At 47.9% G+C, this 25765-nt stretch overlaps 2 protein-coding genes across 2 annotated transcripts; one reads left to right on the plus strand and one right to left on the minus strand.

Moving 5' to 3' along the window:
• LOC133775779 (pyruvate kinase PKM-like) lies at positions 1-17534 on the plus strand. The gene is given in 7 exon segments (XM_062214279.1): positions 1-1295; positions 1297-1482; positions 7038-7122; positions 11088-11146; positions 14990-15088; positions 15192-15396; positions 17460-17534. Coding segments are annotated over 7 exon segments (2004 nt in total).
• On the minus strand, positions 15793-25765 carry SLC35G1 (solute carrier family 35 member G1). The gene is made up of 3 exons (XM_062214361.1): positions 25567-25765; positions 21332-21512; positions 15793-19637 (listed from the first exon to the last, which is right to left on the minus strand). The coding sequence occupies exons 1-3, from the start codon at positions 25763-25765 to the stop codon at positions 18899-18901; spliced, it is 1119 nt and encodes a 372-aa protein (XP_062070345.1). The 3' UTR covers positions 15793-18898.

Consider the following 25765-nt stretch of genomic DNA (forward strand, 5'->3'; position numbering starts at 1 on the left):
ATGAGCGGAAGACGTGCGCGTGGAGCTACCGAGCAGGAGCGAGTCTCCTGGCTCCCAGGACCTCAGAAGCCACGTGGGAGCCCCACACTGAAGCCCGCCCGGACCGGCTTCATTCCAACTTCGCAGCTGCGTGCAGCCACGGCAGACACGCTCCTGGAGCACATGTGCCGCCTGGGTATCGACTTCCCGCCCATCACGGCCCGCAACACGGGCGTCATCTGTACCCTCGGCCCTGCCTCCCGATCGGTGGAGACACCGCAGGAGACGATGAAGTCTGGAATGAATGTGGCGCGCGTGCACCTCTCCCTCAGAACTTGCGGGTACCAAGTCGAGACCATCACGGCCCTGGGAATCTTTGCCTCCAACCCCATCCTCTACCTGCCCGGCGCGGTGGCTCTGAACACCAAAGGCTCCGAAGGGAGGCAGCACCGTGGAGGCAGAGCTGAAGGGAGCCACGTGAAGATCACGCTGGATAAGAACACTGCGGACGGACTGCAAGCACACGTGCCAGGTGGGGGACGGGGTAGCAAGGTCTGGGTGGCTGATGGCCTCCTCTCTCTGCCGGCGAAGCAGAAAGGTCCTTATATCTTGGAGACCGAGGTAGAGAGTGGTGGCTTCTTGGGCAGCAAGAAGGGCGTGAAGCTTCCCCTGGCTGCTGTGCACCTGCCTGCCCTGTCAGGAGAGGGCATCCAGGATCTGAAGGCTGGGGAGGAGCAGGATCTGGACAGGGTGTTTGCCTCTTTCACCCACAGGGCGGACGACGGCCGTGAAGTTGGGAAGATCCTGGGAGAGAGAGGGCAGAACACCAAGCTCATCAGCAAAATTGAGACGCACGAGGGAATGAGCAGGTTTCACAAGACCCTGGAGGCCGGCGACGGGACTGCGGTGGCTCCCAGTGACGCTGGCATTGAGATTCCTGCAGAGAAGGTCTTCTTTGCCCTGACGATGATGATCGGGCAATGCAGCCGTGCTGGGAAGCCTGGCATCTGTGCCACGCAGACACTAGAGAGCAGGATCAGGAAGCTACGCCCCGCCAGTGCCGAGGGCAGCCATGTGGCCAACACGGTCCAGGACGGAGCAGACCACATCATGGTCTCTGGAGAAATGGCCAACGGTGTCCACCCCCTGGAGGCTGTCCATGCAGCACTGGATGGCCGGGGCTGCAGAGGCTGCGACCCCATGGGCACCGGGGAGGCCTCCTTCAAGTGCCGCAGTGGAGCCATAATCGTGCTGACCAAGTCTGGCAGGTCTGCTCCCCAAGGGGCCAGATACCACCCTCGTGCCCCCATCATTGCTGACATGGAATCACCAGACAGCTCACCAGGCCCACCTGTACCGTGGTATCTTCCCGCTGGCATGTAAGGACCTGGTCCAAGAGGCCTGAGCTGAGGATGTCAGCCTCTGGGTGAACTTGGCCATGAATGTTGGCAAGGTGCATTCCCCCTCCTCCCACTTCTTTAAGAAGGGAGATGTAGTTATTGTGCTGGGGAGGGGGTGGGGCACCCCGTTCTTGCTCTGGCTTCACCAACACCATGCACGACTTGCTGGTGCGGTGATGGCTTGCAGGTGCTCCTCCAGCCCCTGTCCCATCCCTTCCCCCAGCCTATTCATTAGGCCAGCAATGCTAGCAGTGCTCACTTGGGGCTGTAGTGTGGTGGTGGTGGTGGGCTGGAACACCACGTTTGTTTTGAGACCAGGCCCGGGTGGGACTGCCTGTGCCCGGATGCCCAGCTCATGGCGCCACCCAGGAGCAGGAGCAGGGCAGGACCCCAGGGCAGGACCCGAGGCGCCCAGAGCTGACCTACAGGGAGACATGCCCTCCGCATGCACTGTGCAGCTCCTGTAGAGTGTGGTAGCCGGAGAGCTCCCAACCCTGGCCTGGGGTCATGAGCTGAGAGCAGGGCCTCGAGGCAGGCAGCAGATGCAGGTTCAGCAGATGCTCATCTGGCGCAGGGGTGCACCTCCCCCACTCCCACGATGCACACTGTGCTCGCTGTGTCCCCACCCCACTCAGCTCCCCTGCCAACAACACCCCGCTTCCACCTTCCGCTAGCCCCCAGCACGGCCCCCTCCAGGCCTGTTGCTGTAGAGCCTGTGTGACAATAAACAGCAGCCGAACAACAAGAACAAATGCAGACTCGAGACCGCCACGGGAACTTCTACCGAACTCCTGGCCTGTCTGCTCCCTCTCGGAATTTTGGACCTGCCAGCCCTCACAACCCCATGAGCCAATTCCATACAGTAAATAGACTACCTCGGCCTTCCTCCTCCTCCTCCTCCTCCTCCTCTTCCTTCTGTGTCTCCCTTTCATGTATGTATGAAATACATATCTGCTCTCACAGTCATGTTTGGTTAATGGGACAGACTCTGAGAGGCAGCATGAGGTGATTTGTCACTGCCAACATCACAGAGCATACTTGCACAAACCTAGAGCATATCACCTACAACACTGAGGCTAGAAGCTGTAGTCAGGGGATGCAGCCTCTGGCTCCTGGGCTACAAGCTGGACAGCGTGGTTCTCCATTGAGTTCTCCATGCAAAGGCAACACAATGGTATCTGTGTATGTAAACACTCCTAAACATGGTTCTTTTTGTTTTTGTTTGTTGGCTTTACACCACCATCACCACAAACACGTGAATGATGCATTGGGTTAGGACATTACAATGGCCACGCCCTACGATGTTACCAGGATGTAGGAATTTTTGAGCTCCATAATAATCTTACAGGATCAACTGTATGAGGGCACTTCAAAAAGTTCTTGGAAAAATGAAATTAAAACACAAATTTAGGAGGCAGGCATTTGGTGCCCGTTTGGGACATCTGTAAGCCATGGTGGAGTGCCTGGGTCCTAACCCTGGCTACATTCCAATTCCAGCTATCTACTTGGTGCTCACCTTGGGAGGCAGCAGGTGATGGCTCAAGTACTTGGGTCCCTGCCACCCATGTGGCAGACCCCGATTGCATTCTGAGCTCCTGGCTTCAGCCTCCTGACACAGCCCTGGCTGTTGCAGGCATTTGGGAAGTGAACCAGCAGACGAAGATCTCTCTCTCTCTATCTCTCTGATGATCTGTCTGGCTTCCCCCTTTCAAAGAAAATAATAATAATTTTTAAAAGTAAGCTTACTTTGGTGCAAGGATTTTGAAATCCATGAGTATGAGGGCGTCTTCAAAAAGTTTGTGGAAATTGCATATTATGAAAAACACTATGCATGGATTTCAAAATTTTTTGTACCAAAATAAACTTATCTTTTTAAAAAAATTATTTTAAAGGTTTATTTGTTTATTTGAAAGAGCTACAGGGAGAGAGGGAGATCTTCCATCCTCTGGTTCACTCCACAGGCCAGGGTGGAGACAGGCCAAAGCCAGGGGCCTAAACGCCTCGGCCATCTTCTGCTGCTCTTCCCGGACCATTAGCAGGGAGCTGGGTTGGAAGTGGAGCAGCCAGGGCTTGAACAGACGCCCATATGGGATGCTGATACTGTAGGCTGCAGCTTTACCTGCTATGCCATAACACCAGCCCCAACTTAGCTGTTTTTAAAAGATGAAATATGCTATTTTTTAAAACTATTTATTTATTAAAGAGACACAGAAAGAGTGTGTGCACTCCCATCTGCTTGTTCACTCCCCAAACACCTTCTACAACCAGAACTGGGCTGGACTGAAGCTGGGAATCAGGAACTCAGCCCAGGTGTCCAGCATGGGTGGCAAGAACCCAGTTAGTTGAGCTATTATTGCTGCCTCTCAGAGTCCACATTAGCAAGAAGCTGGAGCTGGGTATAATACCCAGGTACTCAGATATGACATGAGAATGTCTTAACCAGCATCCTAACCTCTAGACTAAATGCTGGTCCCCAAACTTATCTTTTAATTCATTTTTTCCTTGAACTTCTTGAAGTACCCACGCATATACAGTCTGTCATTGCCCAAAATGTCCTTATGCTGTGGTTCATGACGGTAGGTTCTGTTCTCTGAAAACAAGGAGTCAATGGCACTGCCTTTTCAACCGACTCTCTCAACGAGTGGGGAATCTGGGTGAAAGGTAATGGGAATTCTTTGTACAATTCTTGCAGTGTTTCTGTAGTTCTGAAATTATGTCTGCATACAAACTTAGAAGAAAAGCAAAGATTATTTGGAAGCCAGTTTGGAACATGACTTTTGTCTTACACACATGCATAGTAACTTGACTAAGTTTCCAGCGTAGCCAACAAAAACCCATTTAACACACACTATATCTCTACTACTGTGTCCTCCCCAGGGGATTCATAGGAAGAAAGCAATACTGTTTTGAGTAGTGATTCAATCAGAAGGGAAAACATTAAAATAGAATAACGGATTTTTATTCCTCTTTTCGTGGGCAGAAAAACAATTGCACCATTGTTTAATATTCAATTGACACGATGAAAAAGTGGGGAAAAACAACAGTTGGCAGGTTGAGGAAAGAACAGCAGGTAAGAAGAAATGGGTGCTCACACGTAACTGGAGAAGGAGGGAGAAGAGTTGAAGGTAGGTTTTGCTGGATTAGGTTTGATCCAAAGACATCTGAGCATATTTATAAGCTGAGGGGCATGGAGGTAGGATCAGGGATATAGTTAAAATTATACCAGGGACAAACAAAATGAAATACCTATGAGAAAGGATGGGGTTTTAAGCAGTGGTGTTTGGATTTTATATATCATTGAATTTTTAAAAAAAACATAATAAAACTAGAAGACCAATATAAAACTGATCATTTTTAAATCTGCCAAATGAAGGGAAAAAAAGGTAAGAAGAGCCACCCAGACGATGACTATCCATTATTGCCATTTCTTAAATAAAGCGAAAACACCAAGTGTAGAAAAGGTGCCATGGAACCATTTAATAAACCTCACATGATGTTCTCGTGTCACTGAGAATGGGTTTTATGGGCTCTAGCTTTTGTGGCTCTCACTGAACACATATAAGCACTTGTGTCTCCCCTGGTGGCCCACGTGGAGCCTGCCAGAGACTGGTGATCTCGTGTCCGTGTGTGGACGGTGGCACTTTTCCACCTCCTCCTGACCTTGGGTCTTTCTCTGACTCACTTCCGCCTGTCCTTGAGGTCAATCCTGCCTTCGGGCTTTGGTTCCTCCTCCTTTGCTGCCTCCGCCACCCAAAGGCAACCTCACAGGGAGGGCCTGTGGAATCCGCTCCACTCACTTTATGATCAAATGTCTACTGCCAGGTTTATGATTTTTTTATATCTCCAACTCTGCCCCTTGTTACTACTCTTCAGGCTCACTCCCCTTTCTGGAAGGGTGTGGCTGCCCTCTTGGTTCTGCCTTGCCTACCACCTCACCATGGCTTCTCTTCTTTTTTCGAGGGGATCTATTAGCATTTATTTCAGTTTCTTTATTTTGGGTGTTAGGTGCCTCTCGCCTTCCCAAGGAACAGCAGGTACGGCTACACACCCTACTGGGGGGACTACAGCCATTCCTCTGAGCTTTGCGCAGGCCCTTCCCTGATCTGGGGCCGTTGGGGTGAAGTCCCAAGGCAATTCACCTCCTTGTATCTGCACGTGGGATTAAACAGAAAGTGCTCTGGGACAAACAAATTCATGTGTGGCCTGCTCTGTTCTTTATTCTTTGCCAGTTCTGTGACTTCCCACAATTCTCTTCAGCCCCCTAATCGTTATCTTTCTCGCCTGTAGCACAGAGAAAATACCAACCACCTCAAAAGGTTACTCAAAGAATCAAATTAGAGAAAATGTAAGATTTGCCATGTCCTGGCACCTGGCAGGGCTCACGAAGTGGTGCCTGCTATAACCAGTGTTTTTCCCAGCACTTTCTAGACAGTGTCATCAGATGTGGTAACGAGTCACTCAGTGCCTAAAAATGGCTGGTCTCCATTGAGTTGTACAGTAACTATACATTACACACCAAGCTTTGAAAGTTGGGTATGACCAAAAGAATGTAAAACAGCCCAATAATTGCTGATGTTGATTACATGTTGAAATGATATTTTGGCTGTATTTGGTTAAATAGGATAATTCATTTCACCTGTTTCTTCTCACACTGTTTAATATGGCTAGCAGAAAATTCAACAAAACGTATGCAGTTTGTATCACATTTCTATCAGATGCTGCTATTGCAGAATCCTGATTATCGTTTGTGAGAAAGGTGGACAAGTTGCTTTCTGGAATCTTTCTTTAGAAATCATGCCTGGGTATGACTCCATTGCGCACCCCACCTGACACCCTATTGACAGTGTTAGGTTGTCGTCACCATTTATTTGGCTGTAAACACTGTGTTAGTTCTCACTTTTTTCCATGTGCTTAAAAGATCAGAGACAAGAAAGAAGACAGAACTTCTCAGGAAAAGATAGGCTGCACATCCCATTGGGGAGGCATTTCCCAAAGAAATCATCACAGCTCAGGGCTGAGACACAATGGGGTGAAAATCTGATTGCTCAGCATAAAGCAGCAAATATTGGGCATGGATGGAGATATTTTGGGTGTAAGTAACAGAAACAAATTCTAACACAGTCACAAGTAGGGAATTAGTTAGGAGGAGAGTGGGGATCTCACACTTGACAGAACGGCTGGACAGCTGGGCATCCAGGGGACACAGAGCCTTGTGTAGCCGTGGGAACCCCAGAGCCAGCACCCAGGGCCCATTTCTCTGAGCCCTGCCAGTGCACAACACAAGGGTGTACCTCCTGCTCTTGCAACTCTGCTCGACTCAAACTGACTGGAGATCAATCTGTTTGGAGCTCACGTCAGGGACCTGCCCACTTCTTAGGCCCCCGTGGGTAGGATTCTGTAACACCAGCTGTACCAAAACTATAGGGAATTGGGCCATTCCCCAAAGGAAGGGAATTATGGCAGAGATAATGCTATATATTCACCAAATTCTTCATTCTTTCCTACTTCCTGAGCACAAAGGAAACTCTCGTTTCCTACCTCTCATTGTTAGTTGGATTACAGTCAAAGGGATATCAGTGCAAGTGATGTTCTTTATGACCAACGCTGTGTGAACATAAAATCTTAGCAAATTTGGAGGTTACATGCTAGAGAAGTCAGGATCACAGGTTGGAGGGAGCCTGGGAGCCAGAGTCTCCGCTTAAAGGAGAAACACTGTGGGGAGATTACAATTTACATCACACTGGCAAGGAATTACCAAATAAAACCTCATTTTTCATGGCTGCCATTGTGATACACAGCTTAAGCCATTGCCTATGATGCTGGAATCCCATATGGACACTGGTTCAAGTCCTAGCTGCTCCATTTCTAATCTAGCTCCTTGCTAAGGTACCTGGGAAAGCAGTGGAAGATGGCCCAAATGTCTGGGTCCCTGCCACCTACGGGAGACCCAGAGGGAGTTCTTGGCTCCTGGCTTGGCCTAGAACTGGCTGTCATGGGCATTTGGGGAGTGAATCAGTAGCCGGTGCGCTCTCACTTGCTCTCTCTGTGTGTGTCTTTCTTTAACTCTGCCTTTCAAGTAAATAATAAAATAGATCTTGTAACACAGTAACAACAGAATCTTTATTTTTCAAGCACCTGTGGGGGCAGGTATTGGGACACTGTTTGGGACACCCATACTCATGCTGAAGTGCCTGGCATTGAGGCCCAGCTGCTCCAGTTCAGATTTGGCTTCCTGCCAATGCACCTGGAAGGCAGCAGATGATGGCTCCAGTGCTTGGGGCCCTGCTACCCACATGAAAGACCCAGGTGGAGTTCTTGGGCACTTAGGGGAGTGGATCAGTAACTGGGAGACTGCTCTTTCTCTCTGTGTGTCTCTTTTAAGTAGGAGAACATACATAAATGAGCATTTTTTTTCTTTTTTAAAATTTATTTGAAAGGCAGAGTTACAGAGAGAGGGAGAGATAGAGAAATCTTTAACCCCCAAATGGCTGCAATGGCCAGGGCTGGGCCAGGCTGAAGCCAGGAGCTTCTTGTAGGTCTCTTTTTTGCAGGGACCCAAGCACTCAGGTCATCCCCTGCTGCTTTCCTAGGTGCATTAGCACAAAGCCGGATCAGAAACAGAGCAATCAGGACTTGAAATGGTACCACATGGGATGCTGGCAATACAAGTGGTAGCTTAACCCACTACGCCACAGTGCTGGCCCCACAAGCCTTTTTTAAAAGCCTCTGAGATTTTCAGGGTTGTCTATTAGAGCAGCTAGCAAAATTATTTCTTCTAAACCAGGATATTATCTCAGAAAAGTTGGAAGATGCTGGGAATACATCCCCTCTCAGAGAAGAGTTACAAACGCCAGAGACACACAATATGATATGTGTAGTAGTACCGATTTTATTACTATACAATGGGAAACATAATACTTACAAGGGAACCCGGTGCTTAGTCTTCTGCTTAGCTCACTCTCTTCGGCACTTACAGTACATGAGAAGCAAATTACAGTCGCGTGGCTCCTTGACATATGAATATCCAGCAATGAGGGGTGATGATTTTATAGTCATCATATTCAGTGGCGTAAGGACTTGCCTGCTTGCTTAGTCACTGGGCCACGTTTCTTCCAGTGGAGTTTGACAGTCCCTGGAGCCACAGGCACACAAACCCAGGATAAACATGAGGCATCTTCCTAGGGTGCCAAAGACTTGGAAAATAAAAAGTGAAATAATGGAATTGGTAACTTACAATGCTATTTTTACAACAAATCTCACAGATACACTGTTAACCAGCATGCAAAAAAAATTGCATGGATTAAAAACAAAAAGCAGAAAGCCTCAAAGAAGTTTTGTGACTGATGGGGGTAGCTTCAGAATTTGGTGGGCAGCAGAATAGCAGTGAAGAGTGGAGACTTGGTTGCTGGCCCAGGTTTGAAGAACCAGGCTCTGACACTCATGAGGGCACTTGGAAAAGCTCATGGAAAATGGGATAAAAGATAAGCTTATTTGAGTGCAAACATTTTTGAAATCCATCCATAGCATTTTCACAGCACACACTCTCCATGAACTGGACGACCCTTCATACTGGCTGCGTGATCTCGGACAGTCACTTCACTTCTCCAAGTGCTGCTTCCTCAATAAAACGAGGGAAATACACAGGGCTGGTGCAAGGACGGAAAGAGCCAGAACACAAAACTCAGGACAGGAACTTTCACAAGGACACAGCAGGGGGGTAGTGGTGACTTCTGCTGTGGTTACGGCTCTGCCTCCAGACTCCTCTCCGCTATTCAGGGCACCTGAGGGAGAAAAGCTGCAGACTCACCATCCTGGAGCCTCTCATCTCCTCGGGGGCACACAGGGCTGCCAGGACCACTTTCCTTTCCAGCTCCCAAGGCTGGCCTACACTTCTTCTGATGGGTGCACTGCACCCTTACATTCTTAGAACTTCTAGGGAAGTTTGGCTGAATGCAGCTGGCCCAGGCTTCACTTCTGCAAATACATATATATTTGTGTGTGTGTGTGTGTGTATTTCAGGGATAGGCAAGGAGGGGGCTGCAGGCCTGGCCCGTGGGCCAGCTGGAATTGGAAGACAATGGTGTAGACCCCCTCACGGGGCAGCAGGCTGTGTTTTGAGATCCATGAAATTGCTCAAGAAGTTAAACAGATCAGTTCCAGCCTTCTTGACCAAGGGCATCCGTCAGCTGCTCCTGTGTCTTTTCAAAGTAGGCCTTGGCCTGGGCCTGAGCTCAGGGGCCTTGGCCTTTTCCATCAGGTCCTTGCCGGAGTTGGTTACGGTCTGCAAGTACTGTGAACCAGGCTCTGCAGACTGCTCCTCTGCCTGCCTTCGAACCAAAGCCCCTTCAAGGCACAGACGGTGAGGGGCAGCACAGCCACTGCATGATAGTTAGATGACTTTGCAGAGCTCTAAGCTGTGCTACGTAGAGACTCACGAGGCCATCTCCAGTCTAGGTTCTGCCATAGCTCATGCAAACTGATTATACAGCATGCATACGTCATACCCACTTCTAGTTCTGACCAACATTTGTATTGGCTGTGATTGTACATAGCTAGTGCTCCATCAATACAGAGTCATAGATTAGAGGAAATAAAAACAAACATGCAATATTGTCATCATCTTTGACTCTTGCCTCATTCAGCTCTTCCCACTTGAGGGGAAAGGAGGCAGGAGGAGGGCATACCCACCTCCAAAACCTGAGGTCAGGAAACAATCCTTTCACTACACTGACAAACACACAGTGAAGCTCTGTCCCGTGTTCTACCCCATGAGGTATTGGAAAGGTGAGGCATTAGGGGTTGGGCAAACCTGGTGGCCCCGCCTCCTAGAATGTTACTAGTGAGGGGACTGGAATGTGCCAGGAAGGTTAACTCCAGTCAACCTCTTGGAACGTGGTCCTCAGCTGACCTCCCCACCAGAGTCAGTGAGGACTGAGTAATAAGACCAAGAAGTTCTGGCCTGGATGGGACTTTGTGGAGTAATGTTAGTGACATTTCCAAGCAAAAACTGCTTTGGTGCTGCAGACAGGTGGACACTGACCAGAGCTAGGCAATGATATATTTGTATATGAACGCTGACACTGCAGCAGGCCATCTGCCTGGTGGTTAAGACCCCATGCCCCACAGCAGAGTACCTGGGCTCACTTCGCACTGTGGCTCCAGGTTCCTACAAATGCAGACCCTGGGAGGCAGCAGGGATAGTTCAGGATGGGAGACCTGGGTTGAGTTTCCAGTTTCCAGTTCTGGTCTTAGCCCAGCTCCAGCTGTTGCAAGGATTTGGGAAGTGAATCAATGGATGAGAGCTGCCTCTCTCTCTCTCTCTCTCTCTCTCATATTTTTTTAAAGATTTATTTTATTTTATTTGAAAGAGTTACATAGAGAGGTAGAGACAGAGAGAGAGAGGTCTTCCATCCACTGGTTCACTCCCCAAATGGCCGCAATGGCCAGAGCTGAGCCAATCCGAAGCCAGGAGCCAGGAGCTTCCTCCAGGTCTCCCATGCGGGTGCCAAGGACTTGGGCTATCCTCCACGGCTTTCCCAGGCCACAGCAGAGAGCTGGCCTGGAAGAGGAACAGCCAGGACTAGAACCGGTGCCCATATGGGATGCTGGCGCTTCAGGCCAGGGCTTTAACCTGCTGCACCAAGGCATTGGCCCCTCAAATATTTAATGCTGAAATTCAGTTTTTTCTTTTGTATTTTCTTCCATCAGGGAGCATATGGGAATTTACGCCTTATCCATAGAGGAAGCAGCGGAAGTGGGTCAGCAAGGTAAGCCAGGTGACAGTTCAAATGAAAACAACAAAAATCTTTCTGTGCATGTACGCATGGGGCGGGGTGATGGTCTTTTCAAAAAGGTCATAGAAAATGCACTTCATGGGGCCCATGCCATGCAGTGGGTCACGCCACCACCTGTGATGCCAGCACCCCATATGGGTGCCGGTTCAAGTCTCGGCTGCTCTGCTTCCAATCCAGCTCCCTGCTATAGTGCCTGGGGAAGTAGCTTGGAATTCTTCTATGGATGTAGGGTTGTTTACTTCCCAATTCTAAACGGACATCACATTAGACGTGTTACTCACTTATAAACTGTTAGTCAGCTGCGAGTCAGCAGATTTGGTGAAAAGTTTAATCTCTGTTTTTTAAGGCTTCAAACCCAACAAAAATCTGTGCTTCTTGGGGCAGCTTTTAGCCTAGCAGTTGAGACCATGCATCCTGCATCAGAGGGTCTGGGTGAGACTCCAGGCTGTGGCTCCTGACACCAGCTTCTTGCTAACACTCGTAGTTGGGGCACTGCCACTCACATGGCACACCTGGATAGAATTCCCTGCTTTCCACTTCAGTCCCCAGCCACTGGGGGCATTCTGGGAATCAACAGTGGGTGGGACCAGCACCACAGCTCAATAGGCTAATCCTCCGCCTTGTGGCGCCGGCACACTGGGTTCTAGTCCCGGTCGGGGCGCTGGATTCTGTCTCGGTTGCCCCTCTTCCAGTCCGGCTCTCTGCTGTGGCCCGGGAGTACAGTGGAGGATGGCCCAAGTGCTTGGGCCCTGCACCTGCATGAGAGACCAGGGGAGGCACCTGGCTCCTGGCTTCGGATCAGCACAGTGCGCCGGCCGCAGCGGCCATTGGAGGGTGAACCAACGGAGGGAAGACCTTTCTCTCTGTCTCTCTCTCACTGTCCACTCTGCCTGTCAAAAAAAAAAAAAAACAAAAACAGTGGGTGGGAGGTCTTTCTCTGTCTGCCTCTCAAATAAATAAATAAAAATTTTAACAAATCTGTGGTTGGCAAACTTTTTGGTCTTGCAGCCCTCTGCTCTCTTCAACATTACGGAAGGTTCTACAGAACTTTTGTTTCTTTGTGCTAAATGGATAGTATCGTATTTGGAAGCAATATTAAAAGTTTAAAAATATTAACAGACAATTCTATGTTCAGATAAATTACTAACATTTTTATAAATGATAGCTATTTCAAAAAAATTAGTAAGAAGAATAGCATTATTTTATATTGTTGCAAATTGGGCTTTCATGGATGACGTTGGATCCTATCTGCTTCTACATTCAAGCTGTTGCAACAGCACATGGCTTGTAGTTCTGGAAAACTCCACTACTTATTGACAAGAGATCAAGAGAAAGCAGGTCCATGACATTCTCAGTATTATCATTAAAATACTTTTGAAGCTGCAAATTCCTGAAAGGGCCTTAAAGATTCCCAGAGGTTCCCAAACCTCTGAAGAGTTGGTTTAGATAGATCAAACTTGTATTTTACTATACTTAACTCCTATATATTTAATTTTTGCCAATTTTACCTGTCACAAGATGAGAAAAGCCTCTGAAAATGTGCAATGTTTTGCTGATGTTGTTTTGAAATGTTTTACTTTACATAATTGAGATCATGTGTAATCTGGTATGTACATATTCAAGACAGTTGTATTTTTTCAATTCATATTCTCAGCGGCTTAAAACAATAACAATTACTTTATTGGTCAAAAATCTGCAGTTTGAGCAGAGTGTAGGAGGAGGGAGAGTCCTGTCTACTCCACAGAGCAGCAGTTGGGTCGGCTCACCTGGGTGCTGCAGGATCCACGCCCCACGTGCGCTCACATGGCTGGCAAGCTGGCACCGGCTGTCAGCTGAAGCACACGTGGGCTGAGGCTGGGGACTGCAGTTCCTCTCCGTGTTGGCCTCTCCACGTGGCCCAGGCTTCCTCATAGCAATGCGGCTCCATTCCAAGAGAGAACATCACAAGAGAGAAAAGATTAGGCTTTGAATTAAATTCTCATAATAACATGGTAGTATGTGCTATAAACAGAACATCTCCACTGAGGTCAACATTGAGGCATCATGGGTTAAGCTGCCACCTGCAGCACTGGCATTCACATATGGGTGCCAGTTTGAGTCCTGGCTGCTCCACCTTCTATCGAGCTCCCTGCTAATGTGCCTGGGAGAACAGTGAAAGATGGCCCAAGTGCTTGAGCCTCTGTCCCTATGTGGGAGACACAGGTGAAATGCCTGGCTCCTGGCTTAAGCATGGACCAGCCCTGGCCATTGCAGTCATCTGGGGATCAAACTAGCAGATGGAAGTTCTATCTCCCCTTCTCTTTCTGCCTTTCAAATAAATAAAATAAATCTTAAAAAAAAAACCCAAACCTCCAATATGGCTATATTGTTAGTTTCCATCTTTCTGCTATGCCTGACACCCAGAGCTTACCCTACAAATCACGGTCAAGGGTATTAAAAACCCCTGTAGGCATGGCCACGTATTTACATCCCCAGGTACGGGCCTCCTTCCAGCCCTGGCCTCTCAGTTCACTTCTACTGCACCACAGTGTTCCTGACCTTCGGTGCCACCTTGATGGTGCACCGTTCACCTGAACACATTCTCCTGCCTACGTCCACCTCTGCTCAAATGCAGATCTGTGCGCTCCTGACCTCAGCCTGGCCTTCCTCACAAATCGGGGCTACTTCTTTCGCTTGATGTTAGGCCTGCTGGTATTCATCTCAGGTGGTTTCCAGAGTCACGAACGTTTCACTGGAAGGTTCTTTCCCCTCGTAGTGACAATTCCAGAACCCTTCCTGTGCACTGGGCTGCTGTGGTAGCACTCCCTGCCCTGTCTTAATACCAGATACGGTTGCTCCTTACCCTCCTGCTATAAAGCCCCACCTCCCAAATTCCAGGAGGTGAGACAGTGGCAAAGTTCATGGGCTCTCATTGAGTGGATCTGCCAACTCCATTTCCAAACTTAGTGTTCAAATACACTAAAACCTAGATGGGTCTTTCCCTTGTGGATCGGAGTCCCTGATAGGGCATCACACAGAGTGGGTACATATGACAGCAGTATTGGGTTTGCTGGAAGGTAACAAGAGGACCTTTAAGGGTGTGCTTGGGATGAAGGTCACACTTTAATGATCAACCTATATCCCAATAACCGAATTCTAATGCCCACGACTGACCATGGATCCATACACGCTTAATCAGAGGTCATGGTTTTAGCAAGGACGTCTGGTTCTCATCTCTTTAGATTACTCTCACAAGACTGCTTATTGAATAATCAGCTCAGAGGTTAGAAGAGGCACGCTGAGCACAGGGACTCGTGCATGAGAAATACACAGCATCAGGACCATTCCCCCACTCAGCCATGTGCAGTACTCAACAGAGGACCAAAGCCAACAGCAACTGAAAGATGGCAACACTTAGGCATAAAAGGACTCGTGCCCCTGGGCGGTCCCACATGGACCGACCAGCGGGACATCAAAGCTGTCCAACAGAGTTCTGTGCGAGGAGCAGGGGGCTGAATGGGGTCTGCATCCCCAAAGATGTGTTCTACTGTCACCTCGAGTCAGCCCCAGGAGGAGCCGATAAGGTCTTCCCTTGTGAAGGGTGAGTACAACTCCATGGTATTTACCACAGTTCGATACGTAACGTTTTTATTCCTTCTCTGGTCCTCGGGTCCTCCTACGGCACTCGTTGCTAAGGTGGGTTGGGAAAGCGCTAATCTATCAGACAAATGAGGAGAAAAAGAATCAGGTACACGGGCTGACTGCCCAGCTGGGAAACAGTAAAACCACACTCAGCTCTTCAGACCCCTACTCAGTGCTTCGCCCCCTCTTCTAAAGTGGATTCCATGGACAAGAGAAGCAAGAGACGGTGGAAGAAATGACAGCTTTAGCTGAGCCACAGGAGGCTAATCGGCTTCAGAAGGGGAGTAAGAGAAGGTAAGGTGAACAGGAAACACAGAGAGGCCACTGTTGGTGAATAGGGAAGTCAGGGAAAAGACGGGTCTGAACATCCACTCTGTGTTGGGCCGTGGGAAATCAGGTCGGAGAAGTGGGAAAACGTCCAGATGAAGAATTTGGAAATGATGGTATATAACAGGCATCACTGTGGTTTCATGAGAACCAGACTGCCACTGAAAGCAAGTTTGGGGAAGGCTAACCTGGCGTGGAGACAAGGATTACAGTGGAAGAGTCTGGAAGCAAGTAACCCAATTAGGACAGCGTTGAGAGATCCCAGGTGTGAGGCGGTATGTGTTGGACTAGGGCTAGGATGGTAGCCAATGGTGAGGAAAGAATGAATCTGTAAGACAGGCTCCAGGATTTAGTAACAGGAGAGCTATGGGAAGAAAAGCAGAGTTCAAAGCCACCCCAAGCTCTGAGGGGCTGGAAGAATGATGACTTCATTGAAAACAGATCAGTGCCTTTATCTTGGAGGCACTGGGTTTGATCTGACAGGGTAACAGGGACAGGTGAACAGTATGAAATGAGATTACATCCCAGCCGGCTTACCAGGAGTCAATCTATAGAAAATTAATTTCTAGTATATGGATGAAAAGGGAAATAAGTTATATAAAAATGGAAGTGAGTTATACTAGTTAAGACATTTTCTATAATCAGAAAAACCAACATATAGCTTTTTCCATATGATTTTATTAGTGCTTACAAAATAAAAACAATTTATGAAAATAGTTTTTCAAGATATAGAAACTATAATCTTTGCAAAATATACACAACCATATTTGTTACAATACATCCCCTCGTGTATACCTTGGGCATTACAAGTGTTTGAGAATCATACCCTGTAAAAGTTGGAAGAAACGTTTTCTCCACCTTTTGTCATTTACCGTGACATTCACGTACTTGAGCCTCACTGTTGAGATAGAACATATGTCTCTAGTATACGGATCCAAAGCAATTTTAACTTTCAAAGTCACAGACGTTTTTCTCTGACTGTGCAAGGTAAACCACTGGGAGAGCAGTCCCTGAGAGCTCATTCAGCATGGGTAACCAAGAAGTGGTTTCCTTTCCCTCTGTATCACGGAGCTAAGGAATGTGAGAAGGTCAAGGGAACCCAACTTGGCTAGGTCTCGTACAATTCCAATCTATGGAAGGTGACTCCCACAAAAGGGCTTCTGAGATATCTGAGCTCCAAAATGCAGATTCCACAATTATCTAAGATACTCGCAGAGTGTTGCTTTTGGAAGTCTAAACTATAAAATTTTGGATAGGCCTAAGTTATGATACAATTCACTTAAAGACTTCATTTAGAATTTGTCAGGTAGCGGCTGGTGCCGTGGCTCACTTGACTAATCCTCTGCCTGCAGCGCCAGCACACTGGGTTCTAGTCCCAGTTGGGGCACCGGATTCTGTCCCGGTTGTCCCTCTTCCAGTCCAGCTCTCTGCTGTGGCCCGGGAGGGCAGCGGAGGATGGCCCAAGTGCCTGGGTCCCTGCACCCACATGGGAGACTGGAAGTACCCGGCTCCAGGCTTCAGATTGGCGCAGCGCCAGCCGTAGTAGCCATTAGGGGAGTAAACCAACGGAAGGAAGACCTCTCTGTCTCTCTCTCACTGTCTATAACTCTCTCTCTGTCTAGCAATCCCTGTCAAAATAAAGAAAGAAAGAAAGAACCTTTCAGGTAGAAAGTATTAGATAAAATAAACAAGCCAAAAATCTCCCCCATGGAACTACTGGAAAAGATCCTTTCTCACCAAGGCTTAAATCCCAGAAACCCAAGTTCTTGCTTGCTTTGGAAGAATCGTGATAAGAAGATGAGAAAAAACAAACAAATCTCTAATCTTTTTAACTCTGCAGGCTTAAGATAATAGTAGAGGGGACGATGCTGTGGCACAGTGGGTTAAATCCCCAGACTGCAGCGTCGGCATCCCACATATGGGCACCAGTTGGAGTCCCGGCTGTTCCTCTTCCAGTCCAGCTCTCTGCTATGGCCTGGGAAAGCAGTGGGAGATGGTCCAAATCCTTGGATCCCTGCGCCCACATGGGAGACCAGGAAAAAGCTCCTGGCTCCTGCCTTTGGATCAGCTCAGCTCTGGCCATTGCAGTCATTTGGGGAGTGAACCAGCAGAATGGAAGACCTCTCTCTCTCTGGCTCTACCTCTCTCTGTAACTCTTTCAAATGAAGTAATTCTTTAAAAGATAGCAGTAGATGCTTTGTCTGACATGGTAAAAGCTGGCGTTTATTATACCCTCATCGATAAAGGGTTCACTGTGACAGGAATCATTTGCAAGTACTCACTGCACCCTGATTAGCCCCCTAAGCTTTCCTAGATATTAAATTCTCTTTAAACATAGAGTAGTGCCCCGCTGAAGTTCCAGATACAAAACGTGTTATTCAAATTCATTAGCATCATGATGCAGTTTCGATAACATCATGCTGATATACTAGAATTTAACAGATGTTTTTCTATGAAAGAAACTACAAACGCCAATCAACCATAGATTTACAGGTATGTGTATTTAATGTATAAAATGAAACATTATCACATATAATTTCATAGAGGAAAAAGGCTATAAAATAAGTTTAACAGATTACTAGACTTCTAAAAAGTTTTTTTAAAATAGCCCAAAACTCTCTAAGTATTTTATCTAATCAGTAAGAGAGGTTATCTATTAGGGTGAACCTTGTGAAACGATAGCTTTTGTAAGTCGAAATGGCAAAGTTTTGGCAGTTTCACACAGTTCAACCTAATAAGATCCTGAGACAACTGTATTTGGCATCACAGAGTAAGTTCAAAGACAATGTATACAAAATCACACTTCTATTGGGAAGAAAACACTTTAGGATGGAAATGTGCACACTGGCCGTACTAAGGTTTCTTTCTTTTTATTTAAAGACCTGAAGTCTTGGCGTGTTAAGGGAAATTAGTGCAGTTTCAAAAAACAGAGGACAATTAAATTACAGAATGATCCTCAGTTACTAAAATGCCACTGGAACAGAAAACAATTAGCCAACTTTGGTGATTTTTTTAAAGACCTGAAATCTTAGAGTGTAAAAGGAAATTTAGTGGTGTTTCAAAAAAAAAAGGACAATTAAAATAACAGAATGACAACCTCAGTTACTAAAATGCCACTGAAACAGAAAACTATTTAGCCAACTTTGGTGATTTCAAGACTTTTTTAGAAAATATATAAAAATTCTGGCATTAAAATGAAAAGGCACAAATAAGAGTTAATAGTACGGTTAACTATTCATAAAATCTTCAAAAATAAGGCCAATGCATTTGTACTATTAACACTGTTCATTAGGCACCTATTCTAAGTTTCAGCTTTGGCCTCCTAAATGGAATAACGTTGCAAATGAACTGCCAACATAATACTAATTATAGCAGCATGGTCAACAGGTTTCTTAGGCTCTGCAATGCTAAAAAAAAAAATCTAAAATTTCCTCCCCACCCATATCCCGTCAGTACCAAAAATGTTTCTAAAATTACATATATTACTAGAGTCAAATAGTGAGCTCTCCTCTTACCGATACCACACAACAGAAAAGGAGCCTGAATCAAAACAGAAACTAACACAGAATTGCTAAGCCAAACAGACTAGCTATTCTTAACTAATAAAAGACATATCATATTCAAAAATGGTACTTTATTTCTGAAATTTATTAGATGAAATCAATGAATAAATGCAGATTTTTCAGGTGTAGGTGTGCGTGTGTGTGTGTATGTGTGTGCTGTGTCTGACTAGGTGACGGGGTGTCTGAGAAAAACACAGGGCTCAGCAGTGACGCTTCATTTGGAATTCTGGATCCATTTGCGAGCAGCCGCTCCAACACTACTGGCTACTACACAGAAAGCACCACCCACTGTCCACCACGAGGGCACATCGTTAAAGAAAATGATCTGAAAGATAAAAGCGAAGACCACATCCATTGTCCTCATTATTGCCACGGGCCCTGCCTTTTCTATCTGAATGGCTTTTGTGAGAAACACCTGACCCCCCAAACCAAAGAGCCCGATGAGTATGAGAAAGAGCCTGTCTAGCCCACAGTCGGGCAGACTCCAGCCTCCTATTACGAAGAGGACGATGGTGCTTTCCATGAGGCCAATGATTACATAATACCAAATGCTCAAAAAGTAGTCCACAGATTTTCCCATTTTCCTTAGGATAACTAGAGTCATTGCAGCAAACACAGCATGTCCAATTGCTGCTAGTGTTCCCAAAAGATGGACCGAATAGCTTTCTTCCATCCCCGAAGTGTCGGAACCAAACAAAAATGGTGGTCTCACGATAAGGATCACTCCAGTGATCGTGAACAAGGTGAAAAGAGCATCCCAAGGGCTATATTTTTCCTTGAGAAATATCCAGGCAAACAACGCCGTAAACATTGGGCTGCTAAACGTGATAACTGTGGCATCGGCGAGGGACGTTGTCTGGAAAGCATAGTATATTAGGATCATGGCGGTAGAACCAAGGAGTCCTCTGAGAATGAGGAAAATTCGTTGACCTTTTGGGCCTATAAACCCAGTTCTGTAAATTCAAATGAAGAAATGCATATTAAATGAACTTGGCATTTGCTTTTCAGTTAGATGTTTCAATTAAACATTTTTTTAAATTACTAAAGAAATAAGGGAATAGTAAGTTGTACTATCCACAACTGAATACTATATAGCTTTTATAAATATTTCCTAAGTATAGCTAATGGCAATAAAGTGTTCACAGTATAAGCAAAAACAGCACAAAAGAACTATAAAAATAATATACTTATAACTCAGTAACACAGATAATATTTCCCCATATATATATATATATATCTACATATGCTTGCAAAAAAAGACAAATAGGATAATAAATGTCAATATGGTTATACTTTAATAGGTGGGCTCATCCATAATTTCCCCAGACTTACTATATCAAAATGTGTGATTTTTATAATAAATAGAATCTCAAGATTCAGCTGCGCTGTGTAAGGATGCCCAGTCCGTTCCTGGTCTTGTGAGTTCTTCTATCAAAGGTGAAATAATTCTAAAATTTAGCCATTTCCTCACTGTTCTCATGAGGAAAGAATTCAACACTGCAAAAGCACGTGTAGTGTTGTGGTGGGGTAATTTTTGCAACTCAGTCTCTTTTCAATTAAATATTTATGGAGCACCTCCTCTGGAGAAGCTCCTGACTGGGTGCGACGCCCCGATCTGTGCCAGGGCCAGACGTCGTGAGGGTGTCAGGTAGGCTGGACATACACACCTCTGGGCTTCTGAGTCAGCATGGCCGGCCACACTTGGCCCAGACTTTGAGAAACTAATAGGTTTTCGTGACAGGGAAACATAAAATGGACTAAAACAGATTAGGGCCCTGCTGCCTCTTACAGAAATGTGAAATTTTACCATCATTTCCTAAAAAACTGTGACGTGTCTACATATGTACCCAGAAGTTTCTGACATTAACCTTCGTGGATTTTCACTTTCTCCACCAAATCCTCAGGATATGGATAGAAATGAATCTAAGTGAATCTGGACTGTGTGATGAGATACAAAGAGACTCTGGGGACAAGTGCCCGAAGCTTTTAATTTGGGGGTTAAGGATTTTTGCCCAAAGAGAGAAAAAAAGATAGACAGCCACCAAGGCCCCAGCTGGTGTCCCTGCCAGAGTCTGAAGTGTGCACAACTTTAATCAGGGAGGGTGAGGTGGGGTAGGTGGGGCATACATAAGGAGAGAGGAGGGGGACTGAGCGAGGAGAGAGTAGAGAGAGGAGGGAATAAAATTGCCATTACATTCTACACAGAGCACTCCGACCTAGTGTGATTCTTACTTGGCCCTGCAACCACCCTGTAGGGTCAGGTACACCCAGTACCACGCCCTCCAGTTTACAAATGCGGCAATGAATACCAAAGCAGTTAAAAAGGGCTTGCTCAAGGTTACCCTTGGAGAAGACCTAAGTGTTATCACTCCAACCTCTGTCTGCCCTGCCAAGAGCGTGTTCTACGTAAAGACTGCTCCAGCATAAGGACACGCTATTACTTCCCCTCCTTCACTCTGTCTCTTTCATATGCAGGGTAGGGTGAGGCAGGGGCATGTATACACTGCAAGCTTTGTTTGCACAATGGGGGTGGTACCTAACTAAATCCCTAAATCTGATAAAGCAGATACTACATGGCAAATAATTCAGGCAAAAGTCTGACACACATTTATTAAAATCGTCTACTTTGCAGTTAAGAAATACTTACTTTCTGTATATTAAGCAAGGAATAACAACTAGCATTTGGAACACACATCGAAATGCACTAAGTTCTACAGCATGGACGTCTTGCACTTTTTTAACAAATAAAGAGCCCACTGAGAAAAGGAAGGCAGACAATAATGTGTAAAACAAGCCAAGTCCAGGACATGCTGCTTTCTTCTTGGCTTCTGAAAGAGATCAAATTCGGATTAGTCCTTACTTCCAAGTGCACGTTTTAGCATTTTCACTTAGAAAACCGGAACAGTGTCAACAGCTAGGGGAAACACACTTCACCTCCTGGGCACGCTCATTCTCCCGCCCTGAACCACCTGACCCGTGGAGAAGATCCGCAGCAGGGGCAAGGATTTAGAGCTGCATTTCATCAATGCTGTTTCTCCCTCCAAACCGATCGCCTAAGAGTCAGCCCTCCCTTATGAGTCCAGAGTAGAACACCTGCCATGTGGGTGAGGGGAATCTTAAAGACACACTTGTCCGGTGGCCAGTGAAAAACCCTGCCACAGGATTAACACGTGGCATGGTCTCACTGCGAGTGTGGCTGCAGGAAGCAAGGGCTCTTTCTGGAAGAGAGTTCACCACGCTGTTGCATGGTGGCAGACGACCTGACTGTGCCCCGCAAGCCTGGGAGCGCCTCCAGGGCTGGGGTCTCTGCTGCCTCGTTCGCGCCTGGCACATGGAAGACCCTGTGTAAATATCTGATGACTGAAAGATGATGAGAGCTTCGTGAAGGACTGGAGAGACTACCTCTACTGCAAGCAGCAGCACCGGGAAGGCTGTCTGCTGGGTTACTCTGAACTGCCAATTAAAGGTAGCGTGTTCACAACGTACCTGTCTAGAGCACAGACTCTTTATGGGTGGGGGCTGGCCCGTCTAGTGTTTTCACTCTCATGTGCTCTGCACAGCACTGCCACCTACCTAATCCCCCTTTCTTGGCTTGACCTGAACCAGGAAATGCCTGCTTTCTCCAGGGCATCCAGTACTCAATAAATTAATGACAAATGACGTGAACTCAGAACTTCTGCTGGGGCCACTGGCATTGTGATGTAACACGTTAAGCCTTCAACTGCAATGCCGGCATCCCATATGGGCACCAGTTCGAGTCCCAGCTGTTCCACTTCTGACCCAGCTTCCTGTTAAGGCATCTGGGAAAGCAGTGGAGGATGGCCCCTGCACCCACGTGGGAGACCCAAATGAAGCTCCTGGCTCCTGGCTTTTGCCTGGCCCAGCCCTGGTTGCTGCACCCATTTGGGGAGTAAACCAGCAGGTGAAAGATCTCTTATCTTTCTGTGAATTTCAAATAAATAAAATAAATTTTTATTAAAAAAAAAAAAAACTTCTTCTTAGCAACTTCCTAAATCTTCAATTTCCTGCCCTAAGAGTAGAATCTGCTTTTAATCTCACTCCTCTATCTTTCAGACAGCAAAATGAAGCAGGGTAAGCAGAAAACATCCTAAAAGATAGGCCACACACTGTCAAATGTATCCTTTTTTTTTCCTTTTGGGAAACTAATACAAAAACGCAGGGGGGATAAGAAGGAAAGACAACTGCCCTTTTCCGTTAAGGACACGGTGGTGCCGCAGGGGAGCACACACAAAAGTTGTGGGGACCTAGGATTCCCCTTCCACTACAGGAATACACAGTGTGCTACTCAGCTGCTGGCCAGTGTTGCATAATAATTTGTAATGACCTTCTCTGATACGTGTAACTAGCAGGTAATATATTTCAATGTCCTCACGTCACTTAGATACCTCGTCCACCAGTGGAGATCAAAGTGTGATGCTGCAGCATTTCTGGAGCTAGTCTACGGCCTGACCTTTGGAGTCAAAGGCGCCATTCTCAGGGCCGCCGCGCCCTGGTCCTTCCTGCCTGAGGTGCGCCGCGGGACAGAGTGCTTGCAGCGAGCAGCCCCCCTTCCGTCCCAGCGGCCCGGTGCTCCGCATTCTGCTGGGAACTCGCAACTCCAGCGCCCAGATGCTGCAGGACCCAACTGCACACAGTGGCTCAGCCCAGGACCGGGGAGCTTCAGAACACTCCCCAGCTCAGCACCACAAAATACAGGCCTGGGCTGTGGTCAGCCTCAGAGCTTGGCTTCTGAAATTTCAGAATTCAGATCCAAATTAAACAGTTTTTCTGAAAAGAAACCCAACCCACGCACAGAGCCTCCACCCTCAGACAGAACAGGCTGAGAAGATCCAGGACAAAAAACATCTCCCTGGTCTGTATTTCAAGGCTTTTCTCCAAACTAAGCTAGTTAGTTTGTCTCCAGGAACATTTTAACGTGGTATTTCAACTCTTTTAAAATGGGACTGTACGCCCTTGGCTCCATGGTCCCTTCCCTTAAAACACATGCATACGTATTTTTTCAGGTTCATGCCTCCTGATTGGGACAGATGCCAGACGCCCTCGCTGAACCCAATTATCTGTTAATAAGAGTGAGGACTGATCCTACTCCGGCAAACCTCAACCTCTTACTGAATAAAAATTTCATTTCTGTCCATGGAGATGAGCAAGTGAGGCGCCTAAGAGCCACGTGCCTATGTAAGGGGTTTCGCTGCTCATATCCCACTGCAAGACTATCTACTAATCTGGCAACTCTAAAGAATTCAGATGATGTTAAGTGGCCCCTGGAAAGTGTCTTAAAAGAAAACGGAAAACCTGCTCGTTCCCGCCGACCTCTGCTCAACGCTGGTGACTCACAAACCAGGTTGGGAATTCGGATCACCTGAGTAACAGCTTCTACCACTAACTCCCAGGCTCACTGAAACAGAACCTGGGTCCTGCTCCCAGAACACTGCTACCCTACAGAACTCGCCTACCGCAATGTCTCCCAGCTTCAGTCTGAGGGCCACTGTCCCTGGGGAAACCAGAGAGGTGTCTCAGGACAGCTGTGTGCCTTGTGCTCAGGTCCTCCAAGAATGTAAGGAACACAGGTCGCAATCTCAACCTCAACCGGAATGAACTTTGCTGAATAAGACAAGCAGATCAAGAGGCGAAAATGACAGTGTCCCACAGGTCAAGGACAACAGCACCGTGGGTTAAGGAGTTTTTACCGAAATCTTATCTTCAGAACATTATCTGATCTCCTTGGTCAGCAACTTTCTCTGACGTTAAGAGTCCACGAGATTCTTAGATGCTCACACTGCCCTCGCCATTTTGCTAGGTGCCACCTGACCACACAGCCCCAGGGAAAGCTTTCAAGAGTTTCCAAGGGCTGACTCACTAGCACCAGAATGACATTCAGCCACAGGGAGGTGAGGAGAGAAACCCACCCCTTCAAAGGCTGCACATCTGGTCAACCCAGTGGGGACACCCCTGCTCTGGAGGCACCAGCTCATGCATAAATGATCAGAGGTCTGATGACTGCTGTTAGCATTTAGGACAGCAGTGGAGCAAGAATCATCTTCCTAGGGTTTTCTCGGAATCGGGGGTAGTGGGGGGGGGGGGGTGGCGGTGAGGTGGGGGTAAAAGGCACAGAAATCGCAGGCCACAAAGAGGCGAGGCAGACAGCGCCACCTGCCTCAACAGGAGTCTCTGTCTCTCTGTCTCCCTGCCCACCCCCACCCCCCCACCCCCGTTCCTTCTAGGAAGCCGTGCCAGGAAGCGGTCCTGGCGCTCCGGTTGCCCCGACCTGCCTCCCCTCTCACCCACCCAAGCCGGATGCCGGAGGAAACAGAACAAGAAACCCAAAGCCCTCCCCGTTCCGAGCCTCACTTTTCCTCAGGTGTGGAAGGGGGGCGTGAGCAAACCCAAGGGTTCGTCCGTGGGGGTCCCTGGGGAGGACGCGGGGGAGCCGGGAACAAGGGAAGCCTTGCTTTTGCGTGCGTGGCTAAAAAGCCCTCGTATCCCAAACACGCTGAGTACCGGGGCTCCCACTCAACACGGACACGACTGCCTGCTTCCCGACCTCCCCTCCAGGGAGCTCGGTTTACCGGCCAGGTCGGCTCGCTCCCAACCTCGGCTGGGCCTCTCTCGCTGCCCCCGGGCAGGGCTGCGATCCGACCCCAGGTCCTGCTCGCCTCCGAATCCCCACAGGGTGGCCAACAGTCAGAAACTTTGTCCCGGCGCCGGAGGGGCGCACGGGGCTTCTGCTTTGCAGCCTCCCCGGTGACAGACAGCTCACTGCGGGTTCTCGGGGGCGCGGGGCAGGGTGGGGAAGGGGGCGCGGCGGGCACTGCGCTGCCGCCCCCGGGAAGAGACCCGCGTGAGGCCGCCGCGCGCACTCACCCGGCTCCGCGTGCGAGCAGCACGGCGAGGAACTGCACAGCCAGCACCTGCCGCGGCCGGGAGTCCCCTCTGCCTCGGCGGCCGCCGGCTCCTCGCCCGCGCCCGGGGCCGCCTCGGCAGCCGGCTGCAGCCCGGGCTCCGCCACCTCGGCGGGCTCCGCCAGCACCGCGGGGTCCCCGGCGCTGTCCTGGGGCCGCAT

This window comes from Lepus europaeus, chromosome 17 (genome assembly GCF_033115175.1).
Source record: "Lepus europaeus isolate LE1 chromosome 17, mLepTim1.pri, whole genome shotgun sequence".
Taxonomy (NCBI): domain Eukaryota; kingdom Metazoa; phylum Chordata; class Mammalia; order Lagomorpha; family Leporidae; genus Lepus; species Lepus europaeus.

What these genes read in the sequence shown, in the direction of transcription:
- SLC35G1 (XM_062214361.1), bottom strand. Translation starts at nt 25,765, where the DNA reads ATGCGGCCCCAGGACAGCGCCGGGGACCCCGCGGTGCTGGCGGAGCCC. An exon ending in CTGCTCGCACGCGGAGCCGG is followed by an intron (nt 21,513 to 25,566) that starts GTGAGTGCGCGC and finishes GATCTCTTTCAG; the next exon opens with AAGCCAAGAAGAAAGCAGCA. An exon ending in CCTTGCTTAATATACAGAAA is followed by an intron (nt 19,638 to 21,331) that starts GTAAGTATTTCT and finishes TTGAATTTACAG; the next exon opens with AACTGGGTTTATAGGCCCAA.